We start from the raw sequence: 18,343 nt of genomic DNA, 5'->3' as shown, positions 1-18,343 counted from the left end.
CAGTATGTAATATCAATGGGGGACAGCGACCACTCCGGTATTTCACACACAAGGAGGAACATTTGTCATTGTCCCCATTCATCAAGCATGAACTTCACCATCATCACCATTATATTATCACCATTTTATCATTCAGAGTTGTGCCCAACCAGACACAAAGATCCCCGTGGTAGGACTGAGTTTTGATTTCTCTTCAGGTTCCAAAACCCCAACAGAAGCAAAACACATCACAGCAAATTCCTACTCTGCTTCAGCATCTGTGAAACAAGCAGACTATTCTGTATGTTGTCTGCAGCCTCCCTGTTCAATCCATCATTCCTCACCCAGAGAAAAAATCAAAACTATAAAAGAGAAACCTAATAAACATGACAGAAAAATGTTTCTGAGGCAGGGTTGAGATACCAAAGAGAGTTAAGAGGTGATGCATGTCCCAGAATCTCAGGAGAAGCTTAGACACAGCCCTGTTACCACAGACAGTGCTGAACTGGCAAGGCTGTTGGTGAAGTGGTTGGACTGGCAGCTGTGTAAGAGAATAAAATGTTTGGGGTGGGTACCCCAGGTACCACTGCTGAGGTGGTAGATAGAACTGAGTTTCCCATTAAGGCCTATTCACAAAGTAGTTTATAAATTGAATTCAGTTTCCAAGCACCCCAGAATCTGGTAAAATCTAGTTAATTAATAAAAGTCTACACCCTGGGTCAAGTAAGGACAGATTTTAAGTCCTTTTCATGAGTTTCTCAAGTTGCCCATCAAAGGTAGGGATGTATTAATCTTGAAGGAGATCCCTGTGTCACCTGAGGGAAGTAACACACAGATTAAGGGAAGGAAACAGACGTCCAGGGAAGAAGGGAAAGAAAAGCAAGCTCCCTTTCTTCCCAATAGCATTAGCCGCTTAATCTTGCATGTTCTGAGCACTTCTGGGAAACAGCTGGAGCCAGCAAATGCATCAAATCACAGCACCAAGGTTACATTGCAGGTAGAGAGAACTACTGAGGATGTTTTCCACTGAGTAGCCCTGTTAAGGCTTCTCTCCTGGTTACTGGGCTAGTCTAAGCAAAGGAATTGCTGCATGAGGAGTTGAAACTTCATTTGCTGGCAGAGAAGAAATACCCCTTTGAGAGTTAAGTCTTGGCATGCAATCACTGTGCAAAAAAATTAGGCTGCAAGGTGTGTGCCAGACCCAGGCCAAGTGCTGAAGGAGCAGCTGCCAGAAGATTTGCAGACAAATGCAAAGAATCCTTTTCCTAATCTCGTAGTTCAGAACACAGTATTTAAAGAAAATCCAGGAAACATCAAGAGGCAGCATATCCCATCACTAACACCACCACCACCCTCACATGCATCAGCAGATAAGAGGAAAAACTCCCAATGTAGAATAATTATTGTTGGCAAGGAGGATATTGATGTTGTGGAAGGAGGACAGCTTGCTTCTCTTAACTACTTGCACTAGCCCTGCACATTCTAGAAAAGAAAAATAAAGCCCTGTTTTGACTAGCAAGGTGAGCAAACAGGACTTAAAAGTTAAACACAATGAGCCAGAGACAGCCAGAGAAGGAAAAACACTCTGGTGGAGAACAGCCCATGCCCCTTGCTGTGTGTGCACGCAGCCCTGGTGAACCATGGACACCGTGATGTTGAGGCAATGTACATTTATCCTGGGAAAACAGCTCAAACAAAATAACTGGAACAACTGTGCAGCTGATAGACAAAGTTCTGACTTGTTCCTTTTGAAGCACACAGCTCTTGGCTGTTGCTGAAATAGAGAGTTTCAGATGAGAGATTCAGACATCTGGGAGCCTCGTCACTGGGCCAAGCCTGCAAAAAGGTCTGACTTTGGTATTGCCCCTCATGGGACAGTTCCCTCCCATTTTCTTTTTTTTTACCAGTTGTTAGGGACAGGATGTTGACGAAGAGACTCCCACAGTTACGTGGTGCAGCAGCCTCTGAGACACCTGATAACAGAGCTCGAGTAACATCTCCCCATGCAGATGGGTAGGAATACAGTTGTCAGCAGCTCTGCTAGATATAACCACACCTTCCACATGCTGGAAGCAGTTCTTGCTTTCTGTTGTTTCACTGGTTTTAGTGAGATTGCATCCAGACCACAGATAACACATGGGGCAAGGCAGTGTGGCACAGCCTGGTTTTAGGTACCTGGCACAGGTAGGAACACAAGGGAAGTGCCTTGGCCTGACTATTTGGAGATCAGAGTTACATGCAGGGAGTCTTTACAGAGAAATAAAAAGATCCATTCAGAGGACCTTAAGGCCTCTTGCATATTTTGAAAATACTAGGTCATCAGAGAGCCTATATCCCTTGACAGTCAATAACAGTTTGGCTAGGAGTCCCTGGAATCAGGAGGTGACTGTCAGAAAAATTTCATGTTTTCTGCTGCCTTAGATATATAAAAGTTGCTTTGCAATTACAGACATTACCTGCATGCAATGTGAGCACTACTCTGAGTGTTCTGTATTTTGGACTGCAACTTAGAATTCTAACACTGAAATTATTATTGGTGGTGGAAGCATTGTGCTTAGTGTGCTTGTAGTATTATTTCTCAATAGTTCTGGGATCATCTTAAAACTTAGATTTTTTAAATGCTTCTCTCAGGGTGTGAGACCCTCTGAATACTTTTTCTTCTCAGAAGCATCTAATTCAAACTGCGTCTGTTTTAATCTTTGAAGAGGTTTTTGTATTGCAGAACTGGAAACCTGGAAAATGTCATTAAAAATGGGGCTGCATGTTTGAGTAAACTCAAACCCAAACTCAGCTGATTGTAATTAGAGTTGCTGAGAATAAAACATGATTGCAAACTGCCAAGGAAAAAGAGTCTCAATTTCATCCCCCTCCACAAAATCATAAACATTTCTATGAAATGGAACCATTTTTTGAGAAAATAAAAAATGAGAGTGAAAAGCACATTTCCCAGGGGTATTTAATTTCATTTCTTCATGCATCTCAACTGTTTTCTAGATCCAAAAAGTTTCCAGTAATCTTTGTTATGCAGATCCCTTATTTCAAGATGCCTGTTTTGCAATCAAAGTGGAACGTGCACCAAAGTGTCCCTATCTCTCACTTCTCAGCTATCAGAAAAACAAAATTTTCTAATTCTGCTGCCAGTAAAACGTTTTGCCCTCAAATGCCCCACTGCAATCTCTACATGAGCTTAAATATCATCTGAGCATTGCTCATTTGATGTAATCTTACAGATTGCTGAGCACGTTACAATCACTGGTTTGGGGGTGATGTGTGTGCAGGGGCAGCAAGGAAAGGAGGCATTCTGCAAACCTGTTTAAATTGTTTGCAAGTGGTTTCCTTGACTCCTCTGGGAAGGCTGTCTGTGCCAGCTGTATTCCCCGTGAGGAAAGCATGGCACAACCAGACCCAGAGTAGCTAGAGCCAAGCTGCTGGCAGAGCAAAGTTCTCCCACACTGCCTTTCCAGAACAACTTTTTTTCTTTTTTTTTTCTTTTTTTTTTTTTTTTTAATATGCTATGTTTGTTTGTTTTCTTTTATTTTAGATGCCTAAAAATAGGCCTTTCACATCTTGAGGTCCCTTCACACCATCAGAAATGTAATTACAAGGTGTGAGTTGCAAAGTGTCAACTAAGCCCTGACTGACTCAACCCCAAAATCAGATGGAATGGACCACATGACTGTCTGCAAAAGGCAGTGTAAATGTGGAGGCTTTTTGTCTGGTCACCAGGTCTAATGCACTTGTGTCTAGGACCAACTTGTCAGAAACAATGTGAAGGTCTTCTACTGAGCCTGGAACTGAAAAATCAAATGGAAACTGAGGTTAAATGTACATTAACCACCTATACAGTGATGGCAAAGTGAGATTGTTCTCACTACCCTGATTATTTCATGACAACATTTTTGGAAAAGACAATATCTTTTGGTGTCAACCAACCCCATAAATGTTGTAAAAGGGAAAACTGAAAAGACTCTGTTTATTATACTAGTATTATTCTAGTAAGAAATTACTTAAATCCAACACTGCCCAATCATGGAAATGTAAATCTGAGTCCCTACAGACCTCATCTGGACTTGAGCTACCAATCAACACACTGAGGACCACTAGGATATTTATTCCAAGGTAAAAAACAACAATAAAATCCCACTTAATTGGGTGATATGCCAACTCCAAAATGGTATCAGGATCTGGCTTTCTTCTGCAGGTACTGCCATGGCCAGCCTTACTCTTGTGGCTCATGGCCAACTTATCTCTTCAGCTCTCCTACTTCAGCAGCTTCAGCAGCCTTGGAGCTGCTCAGAGAAATGGTCTGGGGAATTATTACATACTTTGATTTGGGGCTGAGAAAAGTCAATAATAATATTTTTCAAGGTTTTCTGAGATTCTGATGTGAACTTGACAAAATTTAAAGAATGGGTGAAGGGATCTTCCAGTGCAAAATATCAAAACACTGTCCTGTCCTCATCAGGAGCTGACTCAGCCTAAGTCTTTGCAAGGTGCAGTGAACCAGCTGAATGATGAACCAACATTTTATGATAATATTGCATTTCATTCTGGGACTACTGAAAACTCTACATGTCTGGTGGTTTGACCCTGACTGGACTGATTTCCTCTACCTCCTCCTAGCCAATGATGCAGGAGAATTGGGAATGGTGTTTTGGCCTGTTCATCACATGTTGTCTCTACCAATCCTTCCTTCCTCCCCAGGGGGAGGACTCCTCACACTCTTCCCCTGCTCCAGCATGGGATCCCTCCCAGGGGAGACAATCCTCCATGAACTCTCCAATGTGGGCCCTTCCCATGCCTTACACAAAATCCAGGTGTTGCTGCACTGTCAGCTATTGGTGATCCTTTAGAGTCTGGGACAAGGGAAACGTCCTGCTCAGGGTGAAGAATTAACACCTTGATAGAGCTAGGGGCTGATAAAGAAGTAGTGCTGGTAGGCTTTTTCCCCCAAGAACTCCCACCTGCATTCCTAAGGTTGTTTAGATTTCAACATAAAGAGACCAACTCCCTTGAAGCTCCTGGAAGGCGAGCTTGGCTTTCTATGGGCACCAGAGCTCTCCTTGGCAGTGCTGAGTGCAGCAGGGCTGGACCATCACTTACCACCCAGGGCTTGCTGCAGAAGTTGTAGATGGAGTAGAGGGAGTTGACCGTGTGGATGCCGCCGTACTGGAGGCCGATGATGAGGCTGCGGAAATCCTCCCCCAGTGCCATGCTGTAGGCGTGCTGGCGGATCAGGACAAAATCCGGCTTGAAGGACCTGGAAGAGACAAGGAGAGTGGTATTTTACTGTCAAATGCTCCAGAAGCACTTCTAACCACTCCCTGTTTCTTTTCCATCCTTCCCCTTTCTTTTCACTAACACATGCGTCTCCTCTCTGGTCCTCTCATGGTGTATTGCTTTTGTTATAAGGTAACAAACTCAACAAAACCCCCTAGTCATTAAAAAATGGAAAAATCCAACGTAGCTGCAAGTGTGAGAGCATAGAAACAGGCCAAACAGATTTTCTGCAGTTTCCATGTCACTCAGGCATGCACAGGAACAAGCCACAAGCAGAGCCAAGGGTCATAAATTCTCTGGTGGGGGGATTCTCTTTTCTTTCTAAAAGCTTGGCCCTACTTGGCAAGCTCTTCGCAATGTGCGACGCAGATGAGGGAGAGAGTTTGTTTCCTGATGATGAAGCTCAGTATTGAAGCAATGCCCAGTGGGTGGGAAGATCATAAGGGATTTCAAAAAGCTCTCGTACACATCCATACATTGACACACATTCCCCCTTTAATCAGTTTACTACATACGCAGCACATCCCGGGCTCTTATGGCTGTGAGTCAACAAGTGAAGGGCAGGCATGGTAATGTAATTAATCAAATGAGCAGAGCCTCTCAAACGCTGCTGTGACTCATGGCATGGACTTCCAGAATATTGTTTAGCAAGATTGGACCTTGGAGTCCTATGGTTCAACAGCAGCAGCCTGCAGCTAATGCACAGACAAGAGAGGCCCTTTCTAGGTAAGCCAACAGGCAATGGATTATCTTTCAAGCGCCCAGATTTCATTCCTTGCTGACACTCTGTCTTTGGAGCCATTCAAAAATATCTAGAAACAGCAGCTGGAAAGAAATGGTTCCCAAAATGGAGCTCAGCAGTTCATTCTCGAAGGAAAGGGCTTTTCCACTGAAAGAAGGGATTATTTTATAAGTTAACAGAGGTCGCATCAAGGACATTGAAAAATTTCCATGCTGTATTAAAAATTTTCAGAGAAATGAGCTCTGTAACCAGGTCCCATTACCTCACTACCCTCGAACATTTTCCTTGCTAAGAGACTATAATTTCTATCCTTTGGATGTATGAGCTGGAAATACTTTGGGTTTATAGCCCCTATTTATATTTCCATCACTTTGGCAAGGAAATGTGAGATGGTGACTCTGGGCCAGATTGTGGCAGCAAACACCGTACACAAACCCCAGCACAGCTTTGTTGTTTTAAAGCTGTTCATTTTGTTTGTTGGCCTTGGACTTCTGTTATCGCCCGCCTGAGACATGGTGGGGAGCACACTCAGCTTTTGTGATGCAAGAGGCCAAGCTTTAGAAATGTTGTGATTCCCTCCCATGGAGTTTTTCAAACCTAGGCATGCTCCCTAATGTACTTGGCACCAAAGGTGGTGCTTTCCTCCAGCAGCGAGATGCATAATGAGCATCATGTGGGCTCTGCTATCGCTGTGCAGCTGATTCATGGACCTCTGGTGTCCGAGGGGATGAGGCAAGTGGTGACCCCCACTGAGAAACAGCAAGTGAATACAAATCTTGGAAAGTCTGAGCTGCTCCATTCTGCTGGACTTGCTGTGTAGAAAGTACCTTGGAGGCGTGCACAGATCCTCAAGAAGGATTAACCAGCTACTTAGGACCAGGGCTCAGTATCTGTGCTGAGTTACTGAACAGCTGGGGTGCCTGGAGAGGCAGGAGCTCCTGGCATGTCTCTCCTCATCCAGCTTTCTTAGAGGGGCAGGACACAAAGTGGCTGGGAAACTGCCTTCATTGGCTCTATTTTTGCCAGCAAAAACTCAGGAAAAGAGCTCTCATCTTTTCAGATCCTGGCAAAGAGAGAGTTTCTCCACTTCAATGATGGACACAAGAATACAGAATTAATGTAGAAAAGCCTATTCTCAAACTCTGTGTCCTGCAGGAAGGCAGGGCACTCTCTCATGCAGCAGATGAGGAGTGAATCTCTAAAGCGAAGGTGGACACTGAATCCCTGTTTTGAGCCGTGGAACAATGTGAATGTTCCCATGGATACTGAGAACAAGGCAATGGAGTGCCAGGCCTGCGAATTCAACTGCGAATAAACATCAGCTGAAGAGCACCAGAGCCTGAACAGAGAAAGGGAGACCAGCAGCAAAATAAATAACAGTTAATAACATTTCTGTGCAGAAAGCAGGTTCCCAGCCTGCTTTGTGGTAGAGAAGATCATGACAGCAAATCCTGCTGGGAGGTTTCATGCCTCAAAGAGATCTCCTGTTTCTTATTCATGCATATAGCCATAACTCTGGCTTGCTTCCTGGTCCTTCAGCTTTTCTCCCTAAAGCACAAAGATATTCAAGGCCATGAAGAAAGAACACAGAAGAATACACTATTTACATCAGAAACAGGGTGATCAACACATTAGATTGTCCCCCTGTGCTGAACACTGGTGAGGCCACATCTCAAATCCTGTATTCAGTTTTGGGTCCTTCACTGAAAGACATTGAGGTGCTGGAACGTGTTCCAGTGAGGTGGGGATTGGCCTCTTCTCCCAGGTAACAAGGTATAGGATAAGAGGGAATGGCCTCAGGTTATGCCAGGAGAGGTTTAGTGGATATCAGGAAAAATTTATTCATGGGAAGGGTTATCAAGTATTGAAACAGTTTGTCCAGGGAAGTGGTTGAGTCACCATCCCTTGAACTGTTCAAAGGGTGCGTGGATATGGGACTTAGGGGTATGATTTGGTGGTGAAAATTGCAATGCTCATTAATGGTTGGACCAATGCTCTTAGAGGTCTTTCCCAACCACTTGTGATTGTCAAAATACTTCTTAATGACCCCTTCCACTGTACATGATCATTTGCAGCCAAAAGGTGCTTTATACTTCAGTACCATGATGGGTGAAAGAGCTTTTTCCTGGTGTTTTTGGAGAAGGATGGGCTCTCCTGCTCTCTTTTTAGAAGACTGACAGTCTTAAAAGACACTTTGCCCTTCATGTCAATAGATAAAGATCTTCCCAGGACAATGAAGATGACATCCTCACTTCAGGTTCTGGCTACCCTCCATTATGCAAGTGGATTTCATTCAGCTTTCAGCTTCTTCCCAGTGATCAGGACATTCTGGCCAAGTTCCCTTCCAAAGCCTTTCCTGTCTGGCACGACAAAGAGAAGAAGAGAACTGCATAATTTATCAATATGATACAACAAGTTTTGCATTACTGGCAATTAATGAAGCCTTCGGGGAAGCATCCGAGGCACAAGTCCAAGCCATAAGAGGCTGCAACTTTTGCCCAAGAAGTGCAAAAAATCCTTCCAAATATGCAGTGCCTCAGGTGTCTGACACCTAATAGAAAATGGCATATACAAATAGGAACAAGTTCTTTTTGTGCTTTGCTTGGCTGTTAATAGCATTGTTATTACATTACTGAAAATTACTACGAAATCAATGACATTTTCCGCTATCCCAGTGTTAGATTTAACATTCTGTTTGATGATTTAGTAAAGTGGAATTTTTGCTAAGACAAAAATGTCATTTCAGTCAAAACCTCATGTCATATTTTCCACAGAAAGAAATAAACCCTGCTGAAGTTATTCAAAGAAAGAACAAAATGTGATTGCTTATATAAATAAGATAACGCAGAGCTGGTTTTAAAGTAAAAAGAAAGTAACATAGAATAAAGAATAACCTCTCTTTACTAGGCTGGAGGAGAGAAGTAGGGTTTTTTTTTAACATTGTAATAGAGAATGGCTGAGTAGAACACATGGGAGGTGGGAGATCAGTGCAGCAAAAGCAGCAGGAGCCAGGAATTGGAGTTGCAGTAGGACCAATACAACTGCAGGCAGATGAGGACACCCTGGAAGATGCTCTGATTTGCTTCTCAGCCAGAGATCAATGCTCAGCTAACCATTAAATCATGTCACACAATCTCTGAACTATACTCTGGCAGTCTCAAAAGTCTGCTGTATCTTTTACTTCTAAACTGATTGACAATGACAAGGAAAAGCATGTGGACTCAGACAAAGCCTGAAAGTAGTAACAACCACACCTGCCAACACCAATGTGCTTTTAAAATGCTTGTGATCCTAAGCTTTTACAGAAGGTGATCCAAATACTTTCCAACATCATAGAATAAAGCCATAGAGTAATTTAGGTTGGAGAGGATCTTTGGAAACCATCTGGCCCAGCACCATGCTCGTTGCAGGGCTAACTCTGGAGTGACATTAGAGTGATTGCCATTCCCTGGAAGAAGCCTTAGCAAAAACCTGTGTGGAAAGGAGACAAATTATGGCAGGGCTGATAAAAAAAATTGCTGATCAAGACTGAAACAATGTACAAAAGTTTGGAATAGTTTTTGTATTTAATCCTGGATTAACTAATTATTGATTGCTCTAGACCATGGCAGCTCATTCCTTATTGGAAAGAATTACTGTAAATGCAAAAAGGATCAGGGAGTAGTTTAGTATCTGAAATGCTCCCCACCCTGGTCTGCTCAGAGTGACTTTTGCTTTCTGGCAGCTGCCTGCATGCCAAATGTTTTCCCAATAACTGTCAGCATCCTGCCTGCACGTCGGCTGGGCGCCAGCTGCCGGGGAGGTGAAGGGGGACATTATTCATCTGGGACATCAGCAAACCCCAAAGGGAGAAGCAGGCCTCCAAGCAGCTGTTTAGCAGCAGGAGCTGAGGTGGAAGTAACTGAGAATAAATACATAAATAATCACACCCCACTGTTTCTTCTCTTTTGTGCTTCCTGCTCAAAAAAAAAAAAACCAACAAAAAAAAACCCCAAAAAAGAGGACAGGGACAGGCAGGTGAAGAGGGGGGAGATATTAGTGAAAAACAATGTTAGATCATTCCCCATATGGGAATATGGGAATAATTTCTCAGTTTATAAATGTTTACTAGAGGTGTTAAATTGCTTCATATGTAACTGCAGCTTGCCAGGGTGTATCCTGTTAGTCACCTCGCCCCAGCTCATTGTCTCTGCAGGGTATTTCAGTGAGGAAAGTGGTCATTTGGCACACTGGTCCCTTGCCTAAACTGAATTTTCAAAAGCTTACAGGCTGTTACACATACTTCTCCATTACATTTATGGATTGCTGCCATGCCACCTATAGAAAAAATAGAGCCCAAATGTTTCTCAGTGTTAAGTACACAGCACATGTTGTACTCCACCATGTGGCACTTTCTGTGAAACTTGGGAGAACCACGCGCTCAGCATATTTTTACATCTGGCTGCTAGAAACCTAGACTTTCCCTATCGGTTTCTGCCATTTTTTCCTCCTATTTGCAGCTTCACAGAAGATTGAAGAAGTTTGATTTGGAGGCAGCAAAACAACTAACCAACCAACCCAACACCACCCCATGCCCAACGCCCGAAACAACAACAATAACTAGAAAAAGACATTCCAAAAAAAGACCCTAATTGGGTGAAGAGTTAAATTTAGAAAGACAGGGATTAGACAATGGCTAGAGTTCATCTTTGGCACAAGCTTCTTGGAACATGAGAAGCTGGGCATTGTCCCTGTAGAACTACAAGGAACTGTCAGCTCTTGTGAGCAAATAGTCCTGGAGAGACAAGAAAACATCCTTCTAGCAACATGCAACCACTGTGTGGTGAACAAGTATAGCCTCTGTAGGATAGAAAACCTCCATGTCCCTTTCAGCCAGCTGCTTCTCAGTGGACCTTGGGGGTGAGTGAACCTACTGGGATGGGAAAGATGCAGTGGGCAGAGGACAGCGTCCTCACTGGGCTTTAAAGAGTCTTGCATCCTGGAGCAGACAGGATGCTTTTGTATTCAGATTACACATCTCCTGGAGTCTGCAAGCTCTGAATAGCAGGGAAACACCTGTGAGCTGGCCAGTTTCTTCTCTACCTCTCCCATGTAAAAGGATTTGCCTCCTCATGATGTGACTGTACTGCAGCTTGCAGTGTAAAAATATGCTCAAAGAAAAGAGCACTTTCAAGGATTTTGGGGATGGTGATTCAGCAGGCTGCTGTCCTGTTGTCGCAGCACAGAGCATTGTAGAAGCACTGAATCGGCTGGAAGCAACAGGAGTGTCAGTGCTCACTGTAGGAATGAGTGGGCTTGTGTGGACAAACTGGAGAATTCACTGACCCCACCAGGGCTGTGAGTAGCAAGGGCACATATCCAGGGTGAGCAGAGGGAGACACACACCTTACACAGACAGGCCACATTCAGGCAGGGCCTGCAGGGCTAAAATTCATTCCATGACAGAGATCCTTCCCCACAGCACGACTTTGTCCTTGGTGCTGTTCCTCTTTCCTTTGCTGTCATTTTGGACACTCTCCAGGGCCATTTCTCCTTGCAGGGTCCTCCCCACTTCAGAGCCTGGGCATCTCCTGGTCCCCCAGCTGCTGTCTGTGCTGTGGGGCTGCAGGGACCCTGCATGCCACACTCTAAGTGGTAAGGCCACCACTCAGATAGGTCCCATACAAACATGAAAATGTGCTTTCTCTGCTGGATGATCGGCCCCAATGGCAAAAGAGGAAGCTCTACAGGGAGACAGGAGATGAGAGCAGTCTGGTGCATGATTAATTTATATCCTTAAAGGCCTGAAATGCTCCCAAAGATATTAGTATTCCCCAGGTAAAAGAGCTGTCCAGATTTTCAACATATCCCTGCCTTATATCTACTGGAATTAATAGCTGAAGTCTTGTGAAGCTCAGCAGTCAAGCATTTAATCAAATACAGAACCTGAGATCATAGTTTGGGAGTCTAAATGTTGCTGTCAGAAAGAGACACAGCCCAAATTTTCGTTTCTACTTAGACACTTTTATAATATCCTGAAAGCATAAATGCACCTCAGAGTGGGTGCAGTGCTTACACTGACAGCCTCTTTACACTGCCAAAATATTGATACGAAGAGCCCTTCAGATGAATCTGAAAAATAAAAATATCATTTCTCACATCTCTCCCCAGTAAAAGTGACACAGTCCAAGAGTCTTCTAGAGTAAATTAGTTGCCAGATGGTTCACTCTGTCTCTTTCTGTTTGTGTGTGTAGACCTGTCCAAAAGGAGGTTGTGTATGCACTGGGAGGAGGATGAAGAATCCAACCAGGTGTTTTAAAATTAGGCATAAATCCACACTTGTTTTTACACGTTCTTTAGTACTCCAGCTCTTGCACCCAGAAATTATTAAATTTCTCTGTTTTAAGAGTTGCTACGTTTAAGTTGGTGCGGGATCCTTTGGGATGAATAGACACTATCTCCTGCTTCCCAAATTTAACTTTTTAACAGGGAAAGTCTGCTGCCATTTTTTTCCATATAAGTGGTGAGGTAACAAGGACCAGCGTGTGGGAGATTCCGCACCCCCCCAGTCCTGTCTGAGCCCAGCGCTGCTCCTGGTGCCCAGCTCATCCCACCAGTGTCCTCAGTCAGGGCAAGGGTTACAGGGCACTGACAGAGAAAAGTGCTCGCTAGAGACTGCACCAGATACCCAATGGCCAGCTCTCTGTCTGAAGGAAATGTGCTGAACAGGCTGAGGTGGAACCGTGGTGGAACTGGCACAGAAAACACAGATGCAGTTTTTCAGATTTGTTAGATGATAGCCTCTGTCTCCAGCAGCACATTTTGCTGACACTATCTCAAATCCTCCACCCCCTCCTACAGATGTCCAGAACATATTAGCTAAAAAAGAGAAACTGGAGACCCAGAACATTGTTGCAGTAAAATTAAAATCTTGGAGTCACGCTTGTTTTAAAATTCAGGCAAACAAAGTAATGCCTGGCTTCAGTTAGATTGTTTGGTAACTTACTTGGAGTTACTTATTTCAAGATATATAAGCTAGGAGTAATGTATATGTCCATGTCTTTGCTTTCTGTAATTGCCAAAAATATTTCTCAAACATCCTTCTTTCTTTTTTTCAAATTTTCCTAAGGCAAGTGGTAAATGGAATGCTTTAATGCTGTTATGCCTTCTTATTAAAGGATTTATATTCCAGGTAAAAGAACCACAATTTTTTCCTGGTGCAGTTCAAATCAGTTGACATGGGGTGTGAAAGAATGCCTTAACTCCAAGGTGTCAGAAAATACCAAGTGATCAGCAAAAAAAGACTTTGGTTTAAACTTTGTATTACACGTGCCTTATGGTATTTCCAGTTTAAAGAAAGAACTAGGAAAACTGCTTCAAAATTGTGGAATTTAATAGGCTAATAAATTGTTAGAAAGTTTATCAGTAAACGTTATGTCACATTGGAGAGGACAGCCCAGTGGTTGCTTAATATGAACATGAATATTAATCGTTACTCTTAAGAAATTTATTATTTCAGTAACTTAAATCTACTGGTCTGTAGTATATTCACTGTCTTTCCACTGAACTGCTACATTCTATTGCTCTCCCTTTGAAGAGGAATGTGAAGCAGGCAGGGCTCCTGCAGGGAGGAATCCCAAATGTGCTTGTTAGCAAGATGGTGCTGTATTTACCCTCTTATAAATTGTCAGTGGGATTTCCATGACTCCGGGCATGATGAATATTATATTTCATCATCTAGAAGCATTCTGACTTTTGACTGAATATTTTGCTCAATAATTAACAGAGGCCTACTAAGTGATGGAAAAGAGATTACAGCAGCTGCAGGGTTGTTGCACACATATGAGTTGGAGGTGTCTCTGTGGCTGGGCACTCTGAAGGGTGTCTGTGGCCAGGCAGGACACACCTGTGGATGGATGGGGGGCTTGAAGGACTGGGAAGGACCTGCACCCATGTGGATGGTTTGAGATGCCTCTACACAGCTCAGTTCCACAATTTGCTTTCTAAAGTGAAGAGTTTTAATTTCTATACCTTCTAGAGTATTCTAGAGTGGCTGTGGAAGTTGGCTGACCTGAACTCTTAAACTTGCTGAGCTGGGCACAACAGGGGCACATCAGCATTGGCCGTGAACAAATATTTGCTGGTTGCAAGAAGTATGGCTTGTAGCATATATTATATAAATTGCATATAAATACAAATATGTATTTACCAAATCCACTTCCCACAATGCAAATGTGTCCTTAAACATGCAGGAATGAAAAAAAAAACCCAAACCTCTGAGCTAATACAATTCAAAAAACCACATATTTCACATATAAATATCCATGCAAAAATGGTAGCTGGAATACCTGTGTGTTCACTGGGAGCAGAAACATGAACACCAAGCCCCAGACAGTTTTGTGAAATAAATTTTGTCTTCAGTTTCAGTTTAATAGCTCAAGATCTTTCTGCCAGATGTATGAATGGCTTTGGGACGGAAGACACAGGAAGGAAAATGAAGATGTGATCAACCTAGGAAATGGTATTTGGGAAACCTTCCAGCATCATGAGCAAGCGAACACAGGAGTGCATTAGCACTGCACACTGTCTGATGAGTGCTCCAGAGGCTGGTTCAGGGGACATAATGCTTTGTTTCACTCAGAAAAAGACATTTGTGGGACAGGAGAAAGAAAATGCATGTAACAGACACAACTTTAAACGCTTTTAGCAGAAGCTCGTGAAATTTTACCAAAGAACAAATGGAGACTCGTGGATGTACTAAGAGAGATGTCAAGACCTGAGATGAATTGATGGACCACAGTCATAGCTAATTGACAGTGACATGTTTTGCTTTGCACTATTTGGACTGGAAATGAGATTTTGAGAAATTAAACAGAGGCCAGCATGCTCAAAATCACAGTTTTTCAGCTGTTCTAATAACCCCTTTCAAAAATATCACTGCATGCTACATTATGTGTCTCTACCTCTAATTTTGAACTAGTTGCAAACAGAAAAAGGCATTGATTAAATGTGTCAACAGTATTAAACTCAAAGATGCTGAATACACCAAAAAGTGCAAAGGAACTGTACAAAAAGCAGCAGGGTGGCTAGAAAACTTAATTTGGAACAGCAGTGAGATTTCAACACAAGCAGAGAAAAGCTATTGTATCAAAGATGAAATGTAGAGTTGTAATGACAGGAGATACAGAGGAAGATGAAGGCTTGGGAATAATAGGGTGGAAGGTAGTATTGGTGAAGGTAAACAGAGGCATCATACACACATGTGCCAATGTACACTATTCTTTACATGGAACTTGTAAAGATGCATCTAACATTAGCTCCAAATTGCTGTCACTCTGGTGCTTGAAAGAAGGGAGCAATGCTTTTGGGAAGTGAATTGGATCTGTGATTGGAGAAGTGTTACTTGGGAAAAGAGTCTGCTAGCAGTGACTACAATTATGAAGTACTGCTAGTAGGACAGAAATCCCCATCAGAGACAGGTATTACATCTGAGATATACCACAGAGCAAGGCCAGAGCACTGGGAAGCTCTCACAAAGAAAAAAGTTGTATTTCAGGAGTGTATCAGGCTACATCAGGATCATAGAATCACAGAATGGTTTGCATAGGAAGGGATCTTAAAGGTCATCAAGTTCCAAGCCCCTTGTCATGAGCAGGGACATCTTCCACTAGACCAGGTTGATTAAAGCACCATCCAACACTGAACACTGCCAGGCATGGGCATCCACACCTTCTCTGGCAGGCTGTGCCCATGCCTCTCCACCCCCACAGTAAAGGATGTTTTCCTGGTACATAGCCTAAATCTACCCCCACTCAGTTTAAAGCCATCCCCTCTTGTCCTATCACTACATGCCCTTGCAAAACTCTATTGTAGCTCCCTTTAGGGTCCTATAAGGTCTCCCTGGAGCTTTCTCATCTCTAGGCTGAACAACCCCAACTCTCATGGCCCTCCTTTAGTCTCACTCTAACAGGTCCATGCCCTTCTTACATTGGGTGCCTCAGAGCTGGATGCCTGCTCCAGGGTGGGGTGTCACCAGAACAGAGCAAATGTGCAGAATCCCCTCCCTTGCCCTGCTGGGCACGCTTCTTTGGAGGCAGTCCAGGATGTGGTTGGCTTCCAGGGCTGTGAGAGCATACTGCTGGCTTATGCCAAGCTTCTCGTCCTCCAACACCCCCAAGTCCTTCTTCTCAGGGCTGCTCTTGCTCTGGTCATCTGGGCTTAGTGGCTATTGCAAGGGTAGTGCACTGGGATCAGGGCCTAAGACAGGTGGGCTAATGAATTATAGCCACTGTTTAAATGAGGGTTAGTTGACATGAAAGGAGAGAAAAATCAAGGGAGAAGAAGATCTGTTGTCCCTTTTATTAGGAATCTGGAGGCTAAAAAGAACCTGAGAAGGAGGCATTTGCTGTTGCATGAAGGGTCTGGGCTGGAAACAATGACCATATGGCATAACATGCACCTGAGACCTGATACAAACCCACCAGTGTCAGGCCAGTCTTTTCACCACTTCTAAGAATCCTTGAGGCTACCAGGACTGTGCTGCCCTGGTTCATATATTTGTCACCCCTCAGGCCAACCTGCTTGCCCCAGCATTGATGCACAAAGCCCAGTTTTCAAGACCAGCTGGTGCTCCTCACCTGACCACCTTGGTGCCGTTCCTCATGACCTGCATGTCCACCATGCAGCCACCCATGACATAAGCAGCCAGGTTCAGCTCGGAGAACTCAGCCTGGAGTGGAGCAAGAGGACAAAGAGTTACTCAAGGGCAGCAGGGACACAAACACACACACAGAGACGCAGAATTTTCTTTGTCCGGAATGTGTCTTTCCTTCTTTTTTGTATTTTTTTTTCTGTGTGGGAACTGGAGATCCAATTATAGCTGGTTTGCCCTGAGAGACTGCAGAAATATTTATGGCTCCCACACTTGGGGTGCAAAAGTACACAGGATTAGGCTTATTGCAGTAACAAGTACTGAAGGAATTAAGAATAAGCAGGCTGAAAAAATGCACACAGGAAAGAATAATGATAATAGTAACAATAATAAAAAAAGGTAAGGTCATTTGAATTCAAATTCAGAGTTTCCACTTGGAGACATCCAGAATTATGTCTGAGTTGGCTGCCGTGCCACTGGCCAGCTATAAACCTAATATAAAAGATTTAAACCTTTTTAAACCTCATTATGTTGCAGGAAGGTGATAAGCAGAGGTCACCTGATGCGATTTGCTTATTAAGATTTTTACTATTAAAGAGTTAGCAAAGCTGGGTAAGTTATTAACAGAGCTGCTCAATCATTAAAACACTTTGTATTTTAAAAGAGGCACAACTTGCAAGGCTGGAAAGGTTGACAAGGGATATTTCAGCTGTGGGGAGCAAAAGACACGGGGTGATAATAATAAATATATAAATTAACAGGCTTAATTTTTTGAGGCAGAAAATTTAGTCTTCTCCCTTTGAGCAGTTTTTTCCCTCTTCCTTTTAAGGCATTTTTTCAGACTTAGTATGATGAAGACTGGGCAGCAGTAAAATCATCTTCTAACCAGAGCTAGCTAATCCCAGAACACTCAGATGGTGCTACTAATACTTATGACTTTACTGAGGTCCTTGTACTGTTCAATGTTCTTCTGCTAATTATATTAGTTGGAACCAAAAGATAGTGCCAGGAACAACTTTTATACATTAAAAAAACAAAAAGGAAAAAGAAAAAAACAAGCATGTTTTGTCCTCATGAACTCATGGAAAAAACTTGCCAATGGAGAACCAGTGCACCTGTAAAGGCTCAAAGGCCAGACGACAAATGAAAAAATAATTTCCAACTTTCCTTTTAAAATCCACATAATTTTAAAGCAATGGCTCTGGACTGGTGACCCGATGATGTAATGAGATTTCGTGTCCGTGGCCCTGTGTAAACTTTTTAAAGCAACACGCTTACATGATCTTACATCATTGTAACTCCCAATTACAATGAAAAGAGGGGGAAAATTCCTATTGCCAAGAAATAAATTCTGCTTCAAACACAAACACATACACACACAGACATGCTCACAGGGAGGGATTGGCAGTGGTTCAGGTGAGTGCCTGGGTTTTACTCGTGAGAGATTGCACTGTGCTGCCTTGGCCACAGCCACACTTCTTCAGTGACCCCACCAGACCAGAGATAAGAAAACATGGACCCCTCAAAGGCACCTGCCTTCCATACATTTTGAAAAATCTCAGGGCACCTAGGGAGAGAGGAGTCTACCTTGGAGAAATTCAGTAAGATCAGATGCTTTGGGCACCATCAGTGATCTCCCCAATGAGTCAAGGCAAGATTGCTAGTTTACACATTAGCTCCAGAGGCTCTGTGGACTGGGGAGATGAAAGGAT

General features: G+C 43.3%; 1 protein-coding gene across 2 annotated transcripts in view; it reads right to left on the bottom strand.

Annotated features, from left to right (window-relative positions):
• The window catches only part of SYN3 (synapsin III), a 183,621-nt gene that overhangs the window by 125,771 nt on the left and 39,507 nt on the right, over positions 1 to 18,343 (bottom strand). For both annotated transcript variants that reach the window (XM_088165370.1, XM_014876966.2), the window contains 2 exons: positions 16,618 to 16,709; positions 5,083 to 5,239 (listed from right to left, as the gene is read on the bottom strand). In XM_088165370.1, coding sequence (XP_088021496.1) covers positions 5,083 to 5,239; positions 16,618 to 16,709 — 249 coding nt within the window. The remainder of the gene's footprint in view (positions 1 to 5,082; positions 5,240 to 16,617; positions 16,710 to 18,343) is intronic.

This window comes from Sturnus vulgaris, chromosome 5 (assembly GCF_052056855.1).
Source record: "Sturnus vulgaris isolate bStuVul1 chromosome 5, bStuVul1.hap1, whole genome shotgun sequence".
Lineage (NCBI taxonomy): Eukaryota > Metazoa > Chordata > Aves > Passeriformes > Sturnidae > Sturnus > Sturnus vulgaris.
The sequence above is the reverse complement of the archived record's forward strand: the minus strand, read 5'-3'. Positions and strand labels throughout refer to the sequence as shown.